The sequence below is a fragment of the Notamacropus eugenii genome, chromosome 2 (genome assembly GCF_028372415.1).
Source record: "Notamacropus eugenii isolate mMacEug1 chromosome 2, mMacEug1.pri_v2, whole genome shotgun sequence".
NCBI classification, from domain to species: Eukaryota; Metazoa; Chordata; class Mammalia; order Diprotodontia; family Macropodidae; genus Notamacropus; species Notamacropus eugenii.
In genome coordinates, this window is record NC_092873.1 from 353,253,215 (window position 1) to 353,269,509 (window position 16,295).

General features: G+C 46.8%; 2 protein-coding genes across 5 annotated transcripts; one reads left to right on the forward strand and one right to left on the reverse strand.

Moving 5' to 3' along the window:
• Positions 1-2,567: 2,567 nt before the first annotated feature.
• PRR15L (proline rich 15 like) lies at positions 2,568-8,674 on the forward strand. 3 transcript variants are annotated; one of them, XM_072646190.1, is made up of 2 exons: positions 2,568-2,750; positions 7,497-8,674. In XM_072646190.1, exons 1-2 carry the CDS (start codon positions 2,650-2,652, stop codon positions 7,831-7,833), a joined length of 438 nt encoding a protein of 145 aa, XP_072502291.1. In that variant the 5' UTR covers positions 2,568-2,649; the 3' UTR covers positions 7,834-8,674. The 3 variants fall into 3 exon arrangements, with proteins under 3 accessions (XP_072502291.1, XP_072502292.1, XP_072502293.1); XM_072646191.1 differs by lacking the exon at positions 2,568-2,750 and adding an exon at positions 2,840-2,967; XM_072646192.1 differs by lacking the exon at positions 2,568-2,750 and adding an exon at positions 3,515-3,602.
• Positions 8,675-10,771: 2,097 nt separating this feature from the next.
• Positions 10,772-16,143, reverse strand: PNPO (pyridoxamine 5'-phosphate oxidase). Of its 2 annotated transcripts, XM_072646188.1 has the most exons (7): positions 15,791-16,074; positions 15,536-15,660; positions 13,669-13,768; positions 13,195-13,248; positions 12,792-12,920; positions 12,533-12,603; positions 10,772-12,166 (listed from the first exon to the last, which is right to left on the reverse strand). In XM_072646188.1, the coding sequence occupies exons 1-7, from the start codon at positions 15,950-15,952 to the stop codon at positions 12,001-12,003; spliced, it is 807 nt and encodes a 268-aa protein (XP_072502289.1). In that variant the 5' UTR covers positions 15,953-16,074; the 3' UTR covers positions 10,772-12,000. The 2 variants fall into 2 exon arrangements, with proteins under 2 accessions (XP_072502289.1, XP_072502290.1); XM_072646189.1 differs by lacking the exon at positions 13,195-13,248 and having other exon boundaries at positions 15,791-16,143.
• Between the last annotated feature and the right edge of the window lie 152 nt (positions 16,144-16,295).

Sequence of the window (16,295 nt, forward strand, 5' to 3'; positions counted from 1 at the left end):
AAAAGATTCGGGAGGAAAAAAGTTTCAATGCTCCTATTATCAGTTAAATCAACAAGCATTTATTGTTGTTGTTCAGTTGTTTTCAGTCATGTCTGAATCTTTCTGATCCCATTTGGGGTTTTCTTGGCAAAGATACTGGAGTGGTTTGCCATTTCTTTCAACAGATCATTTTACAGATGAGGAAACTGAGATAAACAGAGTTAAATGACTTGCTAAGGATCACACAGTTAGGAAGTATCCAAGACCAGATTTTAACTCAGCAAGTGAGTCTTCCTGACTCCAGGCCCAGCACTCTATCTACTTCGACATCTAGATGCCTTAAGCATTTATTGAGGACCTGCTATGTTCCAGGTACCCAAACAAAGGAGAAAGACAACCCCTGCTCTCAAGGAGTGCACAGTCAAATGGAAGAGACAACATGAGAACAGCTACGTACAAACAAGATATATAGAAGGTGAATTGGAAATTATCTCTGAGGGAAGGCATTAAAGAAAATGCATTTGAAGCTGGAACTCGAAAGGAAGCCAGGAGATGGAGATGAGGAGGGAAAGAATTCCAGTCATGGGGACAACAAGTGGAAATGCCTGGAACTGGGAGATGGAGTGTCTTGTGGGAGGAATAAAAAAGAGGCCAGTGTCTTTGGACCATAGAGTAAGTGAGGGGAGTAAGATATAAGAAGACTGGAAAGGCCGCATGGGGCCAAGATGTAGGGGGCTTTCAAAACCCAACAGAGGATTATGGAGACAAACAGGAGCCCCTAGAGTTTACTGGTTGGTCAGATGATCCAAGAATGTTCTTTTAAATGGGCAAGTTATAGACAGGGAAGCAGTGGTGTTCTGGGCCTAGCTCTGAGTCCCAGACTAGTTAATGAAAGCACAAGAGAAAGCTAGGCAAGTTCTGAGAGATGGATCAGTGTCCTACTCTTACCAGTTGAAGAGACTTTCAGAAGTTGTGCCCAGTGGGCTGCACTCCTTTTCTCAGCAGCCTCATTCAGCTCGTCTGGAATCTGTCTTTCCTCCATTCATCCCAAGGCAGACCGCTGTGGTCACTGCCTGGTAACCTCTCCCCTCTCACAAAGAAAAAAACGGTCTCAGTCTTAAAGGCAAAAACCTAAAGATAAAAGAGAGGAAGGCAGACCTACCTGCACATGCCCCAGGGCAGATAATTTGAGAAACCCAGAATGAAGCCGCAGTTACAGATGTTAAGGATTATCGTTATATCCCAAAGGGGTTTACCAAGTGGCCGGGGCCTTAATGGTTGTCCTAATAAAACAGGAATTTGGGGGGGGGGGGAATGAGAAAAAGAGGGATGGAGAAGAAATGCTGGCATTAAGAGTTAGCAGCAGGTGTCAAGCAGAGGGCAGAAGGGTTTGGTGTTGATTTAATTCCATTCAGTTAGAGACTGGTTAAGCACTTGTGGTGTGCAAGGTTCTGTAGTAAAGGGCAAAGACAAGAAGATAAAAATAAGGTTGCTCCTGTCATCAAGGAGATTACTGTCTAAGGGGGTGGGAGGCTGAGATTAAGACAACAGTGTAGTTGGAAGACATCAAGATGTAAATAAGTGGAACCCAAGATAGAGACAGCAATGAAGAGCAATTCATAGTACTACAGCAGAATATGGAGGGAGAGAGAGAGACAGAGAGACAGAGAGAGGGAGAGAGAGACAGAGAGAGAGACAGACAGAGAGAGGGAGAGAGGGAGAGACAGAGAGAGAGACAGAGAGAGAGACAGAGAGAGAGACAGACACAGACGCAGACTCACAGAGGTGGACAGCACTGGGAGGTGGAAGTGAAGAGGGGATCAGAAAGGTTGGATCCAAACCAAGAAGAGTTTAAGTGCCTACTACGTGTACGACAATATGCCAAGTGCTGGAGGACATAACATTAGCTGTGTTGCTGCCCTCTGGGAATTTAGTTTTTATGTGGATGTCATAGGCACTAATAATTACACAAAATAATACGCACTACGTGCATGAGAGAGGTGCTAAGTGAAACTCGATCTGCGTAGGGTTGAGTAAGACATCAGAGGTTGAGGCTGAAGGAAAGATTGGCAATGAGAACGGGCCCCGCGGGTCCTTTCCATTTTACAGAGGTGAAAACCAAGATGGAGGAGGGAGGAGTGGTCAGGCAAAGTTGCTGGAGGGAGTGGTGGCTCTGGCTATCAGGGCAATAATGGGAACAGAGGAGTTGGGGACAGCCTAGGAACCGGTCCGCTAACCAGTTTAACCAGGGACTAGTTTCGACTTTGTGAGTTCAAAGGCAGCAGGAGTACACCACATGCAAAGGAGAGCAACAAACTTAACCCTTTCATAGCCTCGCTCCGGCCAGGACTTAGGTTGCCAGAAGTTGGGTGGGTGGAGAGTTGAATTGAACCAACTTTGTCCAGCCACCTTTGTGAGGGGTAGGGTGGGGGAGGGGGAGGGGGAATAGGAGGCAGGTAATGGTAGGTCTTGGGGGGAATGCACTTAGACTGTGTTGAAGCCGGGCACGCTAAAGGTGGATGAGTGAGTGGGGGCGGGGTTGGGACCTTTCTCTTGTTACAAGGATACCCCTCTGGGATCCCTTCCTTCCCATCATGGATCACAACCTCATCCCCATTTGCCCCTGGTTCCAGTGGGTGCAGGTAGCACCGGGATTGGATTTCCTGTGTTATGAATATTCAGTGGTTTGCACCCAGCCTCGACTCCTGTTTACTTAGCCGGGAGGAGCTGAGTTTCAGTTCACCTTGGCTCGGAAGAAGCAGCCGGAGCAGGTACCTAGCTCCCGCACCTGTTTCTCCCGAACCTGACATGCAGCTGCTGTCCCTGGGGTCGCTCCTGTCCCAGCCCACCTCTCCACTCCGCTCTCCAGCGTTCTGGGCTCCAAGCCTTGCCTGACAGCCTCAGAGACTCCTGCCTCCCCCATTCTCACTCTGCTGCCCTCACCCCATCCCCGGGAAAGGTCTCCACCAGAGAAGTCTGGATTAACAGGTACAAGTGGAAGACAGAGTGGTGGGCAGATCAGATGAAACCAGGGACGTAACCATCTCACAGCCCAGAGTGCCCAGTTTAGCTCCAAAGTGGACTGGGCATCCCAATTCTCCTTGGGCAGGTGGGCAGACACAGGGCTCAGTATACTGGGTTCTTGGAGTTGTTCCAGATCTCTGGCAGGATTTTTTTCCCTCTGGGAGTTTCACTAGGAAATGTTTCTCTTTTAACTCTTGCTTTGCTTGGGTATCTCAGACATGAGTGGATGAGATCATAATTTCCCTCTGTAGGACATCTCTGTTCATACTACCCATGGCAGGGAAGTACAATTGGGCTATTGCAGATTGGTGGTGCAGGAAGAATGCATGGTATCTTTCAAACCCTGAAAGGTTCTACATGCTGTGCCCAGCCCCACCCTTCACCTTCACTCTGAGGGCCCTTTTTAGTCAATGGTTAACTTGTTACTTATGGAAAGCAACATGTAAGAAGAGCTGGTGCCTAGGCTTGAGGGTGGGTGGATAGTATAAAGATCGAGCAACTGAAACGAGTGGGACAGAACCTGGATTGATTCTGCCGGAGCATCTTGGCAGGCTGTGGGTCCTTTCCTAGAGTCATTTCTTCCATGAAAGCCTGTTTGGGTATGTGTTTTGTGTGGCATTCTTGCCATGCTGTGGTAAGTGGTACCAGGAGAGGCTGGTGAGGACAGAGGGTCCTGCTTTTTATCTCTGGATAGGTTCTCTCATAGGTTATATTCCCCTGTAGGCTGTGTCAGAGCCTCTGGGGTTTTGCAAACAGTTGTCTTAATGGGGATAATTTTTGTCTCTGAAGTGAATTCCAGGGCCCTATGGCAGGGGTCAAGCCTTTGCTTTGCTTATTTCAGGAAGGGACCCTCAGGGTTGCATATCTTAGCCCCACTAAGATGGGGCACTTGGGTGCTAGAGACTTACATACTTCAATCCTCTGTGCTGTGCAGGTGTGTTAGTTATGAGTATATATGAAGGTGCAGTCTATAAAGCCGTCAGATTTTGTCTGAATCTCAGTCTAACTGCCCTTAAGCAGCTCACTGCAATGCCGTAAAGAAATAGGCTCCCTCCACAAAGCAAAGGGCAAACCCCCTCTGCTTTAACAGAGTGTCAAAAAGTTGATCACTCTATAGTCACTGCTCCAGATGGGCTTAGCTGGACTGGTCTCCGGATGATGCTCATACAGACAGTTTAACAGACCTTATGAACTTGGATAGCCATGGCAGAATGAGGCATCAGAGGACAATGGTGGAATCCCATCTACCCCACTAACGCCTACTAAAGGAATCTTGTGAATTGCTCTTGTAATGTAAAACAGGATCACCCCCCCTAAATTTATTGATTTTGTAGATGTAGATTTTCTCATATTAGGCTTGCTAAATTAAGATTCACTTGTATTGTAGTGCTTAGATAGGGTGACCCCCTAAGACAGATGAGTCTGGGCATAAGGGGGCACCTCCAGGAGGCATGATAAGAAATGATACTATGACGGGGCATTTAACTGAGGTGCCATCTTGAAGAGCCTCAGGGAGACATCTGAGATGATTCTGCTTCCTTCCCACAGACTTCTATAGAGAGAATTTTCTTCCTTGCCTCCTTACTTGCCAGGGATGAGATTGCATGAATATGAACTATGTACTGATTACAAAGTACTAAGTTGGTTATATTTTCATGGAAATGGGAAGATGCTGTTCTTTCAAAGAGGAATGGCTGTAGGGACTGTTTAGTGGAAAAAGTCAATGCAGTGAGCCAGAGCCTTTGGGTTCTGTTTGCCAACACTGGGAGATAAGAATTTGTCCCTGGTCCCATAATGGCTGGGGAAGAAAAGGTATACAGTATGTTGCCCATGGCTCGCAGCTGCTTTGCTCTTCTTGCCTTTCAGGTTCCTTCTAGGAGCTGTTCTGGAATATCTAGACCTGTACAAGGCTGTACTATGCCCAGATTTTGAGGCAACTTGCCAAAGTAAACCTCCCAGACTGTCCCCTTGGTCTTACCCTCCTTCCTAGGTGGGCACTTGTCATTGAAAGCATTAATTTGGCCACTTCCAAGGACAGGCTACCTTTATTTCCTTCCCTTTCACTTCCACCAAGGTGCCTGAGACCTCCTCAGATTACCTCCTGGTACCTGAGGTTGACTACAGTCAACAGAGTGGGGAATGCCCACCCTGGACAAACAGGCAGAAGGGAACCTATTGGATCTGTGTTGTGGAGAAAAGGGTGGGTATCATGATTGGCTGGAGGGCTTCAGCATTGACAGACAGACAAGGGTCAGCTGATTCCCTGGCCTATACTTGGGTCTCCTGGTCTCAAGGGGAGAGGACCCATTAACTTTCTTCAGTCTGGAGTGGACCTTTCTGGTCTAAACATATGGCTTTCCTCCCAGCCCTTATTCAGCTTTTCCCTGGTATTTTCTATATTAGACTCCAATTTCTCCCTTTGAATCTTTGGATTTCATGCTGTGCTACCTCTTGTTTCTCTGTCTGTTCCCAGCTTGGCTGTTTCTCAATTTATTTTGTCTCCTATTTCCTTCTCCCATCTCACCTTTCTCTGCCCTTCAACCTGGCCTTTCATCATCTCTGTCCAGGATAACCTTATCCTAGCCAACTTATTCTTTAAAGATCCCAATTTCCCAATCCTCTTCAAAGCCCTTTTGGAAAATCTAATAATCATCATTACCCATATTTGCTTTTCATAGCACTTTCAAATATAACACATTCTAGGACTCTGGCTCAATGAGGTTAACACAAGATCACACAACTAGAACCCAGTTCTCTTCTGACCCCAAGCTTAGTACTCCATTACATCCTCTTGCCTTATCTAACTGTATCTTGTGAAAAAGGCTGGACAGATAGACCTTAAAAACAAAACAAACAAAAACCCTTTTTGACCATGTTTGAACACTATCCCCAAGCTTATCTAATGCTTTATTAAGATTAAATTGGAAACAACTCTGCTCTTCATGCTGAAATTTCCACCAACAGGATGATTCCATTATAGTAGTCCATTCAAACCCTCACATGACTTTCCTTTCAGCCTTAGTTTAGTACCAACACTGAAATGTACTGGGGGATATTTTAAAGATAAATGCTTTTATATCTTCCCCAGTGCCTACCAAGGAGCATTTCAAGGAAAGAAATGTCTACTGAAGGACTTCAGAGAATGATCCAGCCTTCCTTGGATTGAGTGATAGGGGTCATTCAGTTGAGGTCCTTATTTGAAAGAGAAAGAAGCTGTGGCACACAATGACAGGATGTACTTTGCCCAAAGTCATGCAGAGAGCCAGTTATAGAGTAAGGCTAAAGCCAGGGTCACCTGACTCCTAGCTCAAGGGTTAGAAATATTGATTATGGGAGATTACCTCTTCCAGCTGACGCGGTCACCACTGAAAGTTCTAAAGCTTAGAAGTGAAGGAAAAGAGAAGCGAGAGACAAGAAAGAGGTGTCATTGGGCTGGGAGTGATTGGGGACCACCACCAATCCTCTTGGAAGGCACTTTACAGACACATGTAGAAAAGGCTTCTTGCCTCTCTATTGGTTCATGTGTCTTGTTGCATAAGCAGAAGAGCTGTGTCCCTTATACAGGAATTAAAGTAAAACAAATTTATACAAAAAACTAGCCATGATACAAAACACAGCATCCTTCCATTTGGTGTCACTCTCTGACCCCTGCTGGTGTGGAGCCTCAGTCACTGTGTCTGCCCATCTCCAACAGTTTATTATATGCAGGGCTTCTTAAAACTTTTTCCACTCCCCACCCCTTCAATGCTTCTTATTATCCTCTAATAATGATTAGACAATGTGTTGGAAAGAGCCTTGAAATTTCAGGAGACTGACACTGTAGACCCAACCCTGCCACTGACTACTAATGTGATGTTGGACAGGTCACTTCTCTGGCTCTGAGTTGTACTCCATCAGAGATTCTTAAACTGGGGATCATGAACTTGTTTTTAAGTACACTGACAATATTTCAAAATAAATGGTTTCCTTTGTAATCCTATGTTTTTGTTTTGTGTATGTAAAAACAGTACCCTGAGAAGGTGTTTTCTCAGGCTTCACCAGACTGTGTCCAGGAAGTCATTTTACAAAAAAGGGGTAAGAGGCCCAGGACTAGATGATTGTGACTTCTTTTCCAACTCTTACATGAGCTGATTCTCTTTGTATTTCTTACCTCCAACTACTTTTCTACCTGCTTCCCTATCTATAACCTTCCTGCTTTTTTGGGATACTTCTTTCATCTGGTCCACCAGTCAAGTCCTCAAATCATTTGGTTCATTGAAAGCACCATGACAATGGCATTGTGAGTTTGAGAAGCATTCTGGAAATGTTTAGCATTTTCATTCAAATACTTACTTCTCTGTATCCCAACTGCTCAGATTGGCACATTTTTTAGGCCTACAATAAAACAGACTGGGATTCTGAGAATAGGCAAGAGGGAACAGGAGGAGACTAGGATTCTACCGTTCAATCTTGTCTCTTGACTGATGTCCATCTTTCCCTTACACTGGTTCCAGGAAGTCTCCTCTGAACATTCTGTACCAGGGAATCATGGCAGATGTTGGCTGGTGGAAGCTGACCTTTATGCGCAAAAAAAAGTCAACCCCCAAGGTGATGTATGAGAGCCCGGACACTTATGCCCACCTAGATGGAGGTACTGAGCCCACTCGACCTGAGGGAGTGAGTCCCAACAACAACTTTAATGCCCGGCTAGAGAAAATTGTGGACAAGAACACCAAGGGCAAACACGTCAAGGTCTCCAATTCTGGCCGATTTAAGGAGAAGAAAAAGGTTCGAGCCACTCTGGTGGAAAATCCCAACCTCTTTGATGATGGAGATGGGAAAAGACAGTGAAGTATGAGAAGGGGGATGCTAACTACCTCCTCCTTTCCTACCATCATCTGGATTCTGAAAAGGAAACTGACACTCCAGCCTCTCTGCCTACAGCCCAAGCTTTGCAGAATGTCCTCTGCCAGCTTCCACACCTTTGGGCAAGGAAATGTCTCTTGTTTATAGATGCATGACTCTCTACTAGGAGAAGGCTGGCCCTAGAAGTCTGGGCTTGTCCCCACCCCCACATGTAGGGTCCTCCTTAGTTCAAGGACTATATCTGGAAAGACAGAGAGTCAATCCTCATTACAGATCTAGGCAGTGACTCATGGGAGGGAGGGATGGGTGAAAGTGGAGTGCCATTCCTGTTCTCCAGGAAGAAGGATCAGGGTTGAGTTTGACTTGTTGCTCTCTCCTCCACTTTCACCCACAGCCTTTTCTCTGTGGGAACTTTTTCTAGAAACTACATGGAATGAGGATGGCACAGTTTCTTCCCCAAGAGTCAGGGGAGCAGGGAGATCCAATCCCTTACCTCACTTCTTTTGCACTTCTTGGAACTTTGCCTAAAAAATGTGGCCAGAGGCAGATCCCTCAAACTTCACGCAAGACTCCAAAGGGATAGATTGGTAGATATCAAATCTGCTAGGAACACTCCCTTCTAAGTATGTCAAGATAGACAACTGACAAAGGGAGAGCTGCATGGCTCTAAGTATTCCTACCCAGGGGAACCACGATGACCCATGTATCTACTCTCCTTGTCAGAATATGTAGTTAAGACAAATGCCCCAGATGACATTCTGGGTCTTGAATCTGTTTTAAGTTTGGTCATAAATTTCTTTTTGGTAATAAACATGACTTGAAAGTGGAGGGTCCTCATGACGCCAGTCACTACTATCCCTGGAGGTGGGACAGATGATGGGTTCTTCTATATGCCTGGCCTGGGGTTTGGGGGCACTATTTATCAACTCTGGATAAAAAGAAGAGTGAAAACTGGGATGAAAGAACACAGATAGACAACTGCCATAATCTGTACCATATATGGTGCTCTGGCTCTGAGAGTGGCAGTGGTCTTAAGAGCTACATGGCCCTTACTAGTGAAAAATGTCTGCTGGCCCAGCACTTCTCACTTACCCTTCATGGTTTATTATGGGTCTTTCACTAACGCATTTTTTTAAAAGCCCCATGAACCATGGCCTGAGTTGTCTGTGTTTGTGTATATGTATAGGGTTGCTAGAGGTTTTCTCTTGGTTTTGTAATATGGTAGCTCCTCTCATTTGCTCTAAGACTATTTGCTAGCTAGCATCAGGCTGTGATGTCCTCCCATCTGGTGACCAACTCCACTTTTACTCTATCCACAGCCTATGGGGGCAGAGGAGATGGGACTACCATAAATGGAAGCTAAATGACTAAAGGCATCCCCCTCTACCACTCACAACAAATCTAAGAGTATAACTGGGTCTGTAAAGGGAAGGTTAGATCTTGGGAGATGAGATTCCCTTCTATACTACATTCCACTTCTCATTTCCAATATTTCCAGTGGCTATTTCTCATTACTTTCAACAAAGAAACATATTCAAAGACCCTGCCCAGAGATGTGTCCCAATCTCTCCCACTAGGCTCTCAGGCCCAGGCTTTGCCCATGTAAATGGTAAGAAGCCAGGGATAAGAAAGGTTGAGCCATATCTCTGGAGCTTGGAGAGAGGGAACAGCAGGGAGGGTGACCAAACAATGCCACCCGGCAGCTTCCACTCAAACCTCACTGCCTACAGGGTCACCCTACCCTGGGGAAGAGTTGCTCAGAAGCTGTTTTCCAGGGAATTTATCAAAACAAACTGGGGCTCATGCAATAAGGAGACCTTTGTCATGGTGCCTCACCCTGACCAGGGGAGAACTTGGGGGTAATGGGAGGTAGAGGGAGGGGTTAGACATGGTGGCTTTAACATCCCCTTTCTTTGTATACCTTGGGGTCCTATAACAACTGTCCACCATGAGGCTTCCCTTGGAGGATTGCCAAACATTTCATTTGAATTCACACCTGAAAGCACTCATTTCATTCTCTTTACTCTAAAAGGGGAACCCCTACACAATTTTTCCAGAGGGAGAAGAAACTCATACATTTAAATCACCACAGGGGTTAGTGTTGGTGGCTTTTTTTGAGGGGACAGTACAATTCTTACAGGTGAGTTATCTTCTCCTGACTGAACGGTCCTGTATGGGAACAGGTGACAGAAGCTTTGTTTTCTGTTTCCTCTGGGGTGCTGGAAAAAAGCCAGGTTAGAAAGCAGAGGAGATGACTCCTGAGAAGAGAAACTAGACGTACCCTTTACTGGGCCCCCAACCTGGAGCCCAGCTGCTGATGGTGACAGGAAAGGTAGGGATCCTGCGGTAGGCCCAGCATTAACTGACTTGGGCCCCTACTGATATGGACAGTGCTCTACCTGTCCTACCCTTCCTTCTCCCATGGAGAGTCATCGGGCCCCAGGAAGAAAGGCACCATTTCTGGTGGGAGGTAACAGAGCCTGTTGCTAGTCTGCCATCCTGTCCTGTCAGGTGCCACTTGCAGTGAGCCCTTTCTTGGGGACAGGCAGGGTGACAGTCTGGAGGGCCAAGCCAGAGGCACAAGGTTGGGGAGAAGGAGAGAACAAAGCAAGGGGAAGGAGGGGAGGAGGAAGAACTGAGAGTGCAAATATGTGCTGGAATTGGGAGAGGCCAGGGGTTATCTGGGCAGCAGTTTCACTGGGACAGGACCCAACACTATTGGAGGGGGACCAGCTAAAACTAGAATCCACCGGATATAGACCAATCCTGGGTAGCTGCCGCCCCCTGCTGGACAGGGAGGGACATTCCCTTAGCCTTGACCCTCCTTAACTCCACCAGGAAGGAGAAAAGACGTGGGAGGACAATGACTCACTGTATCCCCACCCACTACCACAGGGCAGAGAGCAGGCCAGACACAACGAGGTGAACGTTAGACAGTATAGCTGAAAATTGTATTTTAGGACTAGTACAAGAGGTAAGAATATGTAAGAAGGGTACAGAGGGGCACCCAGGGACTAGGCCAGGGTGAGAAGGTATCAAACAGGCCCTGAAAACCGTACTATATTGCACACACCCACACACTGCCAGCTCACATGACATATTACAGCCACAGAAAGGAAGAGCAAGGGGAGACAGAGACTAAGCTCCTATGCTCTATCAGCCACGATGAACTCGGAGGCCTTGCCCCCAACCTGTGCACAGCCAGATAGAGTACATGCAAACTCTGGACTTCGGAGCAGGGGACTGGCAAACTATGGCCTGAGGATCAGATCTGACACCAAACTAAGAATATTTTTTATATTTTCTAAATACAATATAGCTTTAAACTATTCTTAGCTCCTGGGCCCTAACCAAGACAGGCTCAAGTGGGTGAATGGGTGTGGGCTGAAGTTTGCTGACTCCAGCTCTAGAGCTTGTCATCAAGGTGGGGAGCCAGATCAGGGCAGGCTCAGCTATGAAGGAACAACACATACACATATTCACAAAGTAGTCATGGCAACAACAGTTGAGGCAGCAATCAACTCTCTCTCACACATGGCTGAGTCACAGTGAGTGTTTAACCCCAAGCTGGAGTCCTCCCAGTCCTTTAGCCCATCAGGATCTGGCTGGACAATGCAAATTGATTTCATCATTTTGCAATTTACTACTGGTTCAAGTCAGGCCTCTAGAGCACATCTATCTAGTCGACTGTTAACTCCATTTTAGAATCTGGAATTCCCATTAGAAGATTCTTATAGAAGTGGATTCTATCCACTGGTCTGTCTTTTAGGGATTCATTGAATAAATATAGTTTCTCTTTGTTGTGAACGACAATCATTCAAGTATCTGAAGCCAGTTATTGGGAAGGCAACTTTGTTGCCAAAAAATATGTATATGTGTTATCTTGTAGTTCTGAAAACACTCAAATCCAAACAAATGATGTTTGAATTGTTCAGCTTTGGATTTTGGGGTACTCTTTTCATTACCTATTCACAAACCAGGGATAAATGAGGGGTGACTTAGTACAAAGTGTTTAGGTGACAAAGTTGGCAAGGCCTTGAATGTAGGATTGAGTGACTAGGCTTACAGCCTGATGGGAACTCCGTTGAATTTCTCACCACTCCCATTCCACATTCCATTGTGGGCCGAGAGGGTCCAATCATCAGCAGCCAGTCACGGTGAGAGTCTCTCATATAGCCAGTCATTTGTCCCGGGGTGGGTCATAGGCCCTGGCGCAGGCTCTCCAGGCTGCCGCCTCCGGAAGACAATCCGGTCATGCAGACGGTTGGTTTGACCCTGCCAGAACTCTATGACTTCTGGACAGAGAACATAGCCACCCCTAAAGGAAGAGGGAGAGGTTTCATAGTTGTGAGGCTGCTTTTTACAGACTTGGTTCAAAGCCAATCAGACAGGGCTGGTCAAGCTTCATCTCAGGCCCACAACACTGTCTGCTGCTGCTCCCAAAGGCACTGAGGGAGGGAATGGGCACTGCCATCTTGCAGGCCAGAATCAAAGGGTTGATAACTTCCCATTATAGCAAGACAGTACACCATGTGCTAGATTTGGTGTTAGAAGGTCAGGTTTAAATCCTAGCTTTGCAACTTAACTGTGTGACCTGGGCAAATCACCTCACCTCTCTGGGGTTAAACCAGATGCTCTCTAAGGTCCTTTCTATCTATGATCCAATGGAAGTTGTGTCACTCACCAATATTTAGGCTTGGGCACATCCTGCTCCTGGTACAGCCCCTGTAACTCCTCGTTCTTCTTCCTCAGGTACTGTTCAAGAGAAGGGGAAATGTAATGAGTACCAGGAACCCTGGGGAAAATCCCAGTCCAGACATCCAAGAGCCATAGTCCTTCTGTCAGATTAAATTTGTATGAGTAACTCTGGAAGAACAAAGATAACACAGGAAGAGGACTAGGCGCCCCCTTCTCTCTACCTTCTCTTTCCCCAGGTCACTCACCTCCCGATCTGGAATAACGGAGCTCTGGTGACTGACGACTGCACCAATTTGGCTGCTTTTAGGGCGCGAGTGGAAATATAGTTCAGCCTCCTTCTCTGGCAGCCTCTGTACCTGCCCTTCGACACGTACCTGCTCAGACAGTCACAGGTGGAAGGGGATGGAGCCTTTCAGACCAACTCCTCTATCAAATGACCCAGTCCTCTTCATTTTTCCCCATTTACCTCTGAAACACAATCTAGTCTGATTCAGGAGCTGGCTCCTCTGTCCTTCTATATTGGAGGACTGACACTAAAGACAAGGGGAGGTTTCCTGGGAAACCTCTATCCAGGGTGCCCACATTTTTACCATCTTTGCTTACCAGCTCCACTAGTCCACCTCTGACCCTGTCCCAAACACTGCTCACCTGTCTATTGAGGGGTGCCCAGTAGAAGACGAGGGAGGCAAAAGGGTTAGAATCCTGGGGATAAGAAAGCAGAAAAGGGGTAAGAACAGGGTGAAAAATGGAACCTTCTCCCAATGAGAGGGAATCCAACCTAGATTCATAGACCAGAAGGGGAGAAGAGAGATGAGAATGATGCTTTCTGGGAAGGGCAGCTATATGTTATTTCCCTCACATTTCTCATTTGCTGACCACAAGGGCTCAGCAGAGTGGCTTCTTTCTACTCTGGCCTGGGGAGCCAGACTTCTATGTCTGAAGAGTGAAGCTAATTGAGAGACAGTAAGGAATAAAAGGAGGGGAAGAACAGACCAGAGTTTCAGATCTGGTCATCCTTCCTCATTTTTATGGGAGGGTACAAGAAGGGAGATGTGAAATGCCTGTCATGTTAGCATGGATAGAGGGTGAGCTTTTGGTTTTTTTCTTTATAGAATTCCTCACCAGCTCTTTTCCTTTTCGGCTTTCAAAGTTAGTGAAGAAGCGGAAACCATCCTGGTCAAAGCCCTTTAGCAGCAACATACGGGCAGAAGGCTTTCCGTCCCTAGGGGACATAGGAATACGAACAGTGGTCAGTACCCAATCCTCATGCTCTTTAATTCCCTTCTGTAAAGGAAATCAAAGAAGAAAAGGGACTTGATTAACTTCAGGCAGCACTGATTGTGCCTTACCTCCATGTATTCTCGGCCCTTAGATATGTGGCTTGAAATACAACATAGTCATTGTCTCATTCTGCCCTTGTGTGTTCCTGTCTCTAATCAAAGTATACTCTCCAAGGGCAAAAACCAGGAATCAAAATCTGTTAATTACTCATTCAGCTGACCATACTATATGCAAGATGCTGTGAAAGGGATGTATATGCCCCAAATGAATTTATATAATTTATTAGGAGAAAATATAAATATATGAAAAGTTAAGCAACAAATGTGACCAATGAAAAGGATAAAAATTACAAGAGGTAATAGTTTTTAGTAATTAACACATTACAGTTTGCAAAGTGCTTCACATACATTGTCTCCTTTAATCCTCACAACAGTAACGAAGGAGGTTTTATTATTATCACTATTATACAGATGAAAAACATGAGGCTCAAAGGCTAAGTGACTTGCCCAGGGTCACAAAGCTAGTATCTGTCTGAAGCAAGATTTGAATTCGGGTTTGCCTTACTCCAATTCCAGTGTGCTAACCACTATGCCAGATAAATAAGGCAAACAAAGCAGTATGCTCACTCTCAGGGGAACAGACCTAAGGCAGGTGGCCATGTCTGTTGGTCTGTCGGTGTTCATCCATCGTTTTTGAAGAAGACGATGCCATCAGAGAAATGATGACATGACTTGTACTTGACTTTGTTTTGAGTGAAGGAGGGCTGTGCAGGTCACCAGCCTCACTTCTCCTCCAGAGCCATCTGAATCCAGTGACCTGATATTCCTCAGGATGACTGGAGATGGCCCAGGATGCCATGGGAGACCTTGGCCTTCTTAGGCTGGCCTTTTCAGGTACTCAGTTAGATGCCCATTGAGTGAATAAGCCTCTTTAAGAAGTAAGTCAGGGAATGGTGGCCATGTAGTTAGGTCTTGGTTTCCAAATCTATAAAAACTGGGTGTGAATGACTCTTATTGTGGTGGCAAAGAAATGGAAATTAGGGGCATGCCCATCAATTGGGGAATGGCTGAACAAGATGTGGTATGATTGTGATAGAATACTATTGTATTATAAGAAACGACGAGCTCCATGATCTTAGAAAAACACAGACTTGCAAGAAATAATGAAGAGTGAAAATGAGCAGAGCCAAGAGACAAGCAATGTTATTTTAAGAACAACATTGAACAGCTAAGTTATTTTGACTATTATAAATACCCAAATGAACTACAAAGGACACAGGAAGGGAAATGCTATCTGCATCCTGAGAAAGAAGTGATGAATAGAAGTGCACATGGAATGATTTTGCACATATATACTTGTGTATGCCTGTTGGCAGTCATCTCTAAAGCCGGGAGAGCGAAGGAAAAAAAGGGAAAAAATTTACATGACAACTTTATTGTATGTTTAAAAGAAATTGCAAGTTATACATAACAGATTTGCAGTTTCATGTGCAATCATCTTTTTAAATTATACTAAAAAAAGACATTAAAAAAAGAGTGAGAGTGGGGGTGGAGGGGCAGTGTCAACCCTGTGCAGACGGCCAGGCCTCTGCTTTCCCATGTGTAAAGGGCAAGGGCGAGGAGGGGCGATGCCAAACTGGTGCAGGTGGCCAGGTCTCAGTTTCCCCATCGGTAAAAAGCAGGCGCGGGGGTGGGGGGGCAGTGCTAACCTGGTGCAGGTGGCCAAGCACATGGCATTGGCTTCATACACCTCCGGGCACCGGGAGGCTTCTTCGAACCAGGCAGAGAACTGCTGGATGGGGTCCAGCGAGCTCAGGTGCGCCTCCTCAAAGGCCTGGGCAAAGGTGAAGGGCAGAGCCGAGGTCTGTCCCTGCGCTCCCGGGCTCCCCCGGCCGCCCCCTCCCACCTTCCGCCCCCGCCGGAGTCCCGGACATCCGCTCCCCCCGAGCCCTCCGGGCCGGCACCTCTTGGTCCTTGAGGTAGCTCCTCCTCATGTGTGCCAGGTCCATGACCGCTCTGGCCGCACACCCTCCTCGCAGGACAACCCTCCGCGCAGCCAGCGGTCGGCTCCACCACGTCACGACGCCCAGCAGCACGCGGCCTGCCCCCGCCCGTCGGGTCGTCATGGCGAACGCGAGGCCACGTGATTTGCCTCTTCACACGCCTGCGAGAGTGGCCCGCCCCGCGTCCCCACTGTTGACTTGTCCCCTTTTCATTTTTTCCCCACCTCTTTCTCCCGTCCCAGCACCTGACTCTGAGTCAGCTTCCGAACCTTTGCTTCCTCCCCAGCTGGAAGGCCCAGCCACTCCGTCTAACCTCCCGCCGGCCCCGCCCTCCCCACTCTGGAACCCAATGGGAGCCCAGGGTCGGGGGAGCGGGGGACAATACGGAAAGGTCATTGGCTCGAGTCTTCCGGGAACGGGACCAATTGGAATGGGAACAACAGAGCTTCAACACCAATGGAGAGCG

Coding starts and splice junctions, on each gene's coding strand:
- PRR15L (XM_072646190.1), top strand. CDS start 2,650: ATGAATATTCAGTGGTTTGCACCCAGCCTCGACTCCTGTTTACTTAGC. Junction 2,751..7,496: donor GGAAGAAGCAGCCGGAGCAG/GTACCTAGCTCC, acceptor CACTGGTTCCAG/GAAGTCTCCTCTGAACATTC.
- PNPO (XM_072646188.1), bottom strand. CDS start 15,952: ATGACGACCCGACGGGCGGGGGCAGGCCGCGTGCTGCTGGGCGTCGTG. Junction 13,249..13,668: donor GCCGAAAAGGAAAAGAGCTG/GTGAGGAATTCT, acceptor TCTTATCCCCAG/GATTCTAACCCTTTTGCCTC. Junction 12,167..12,532: donor GTGCCCAAGCCTAAATATTG/GTGAGTGACACA, acceptor CTCTTCCTTTAG/GGGTGGCTATGTTCTCTGTC.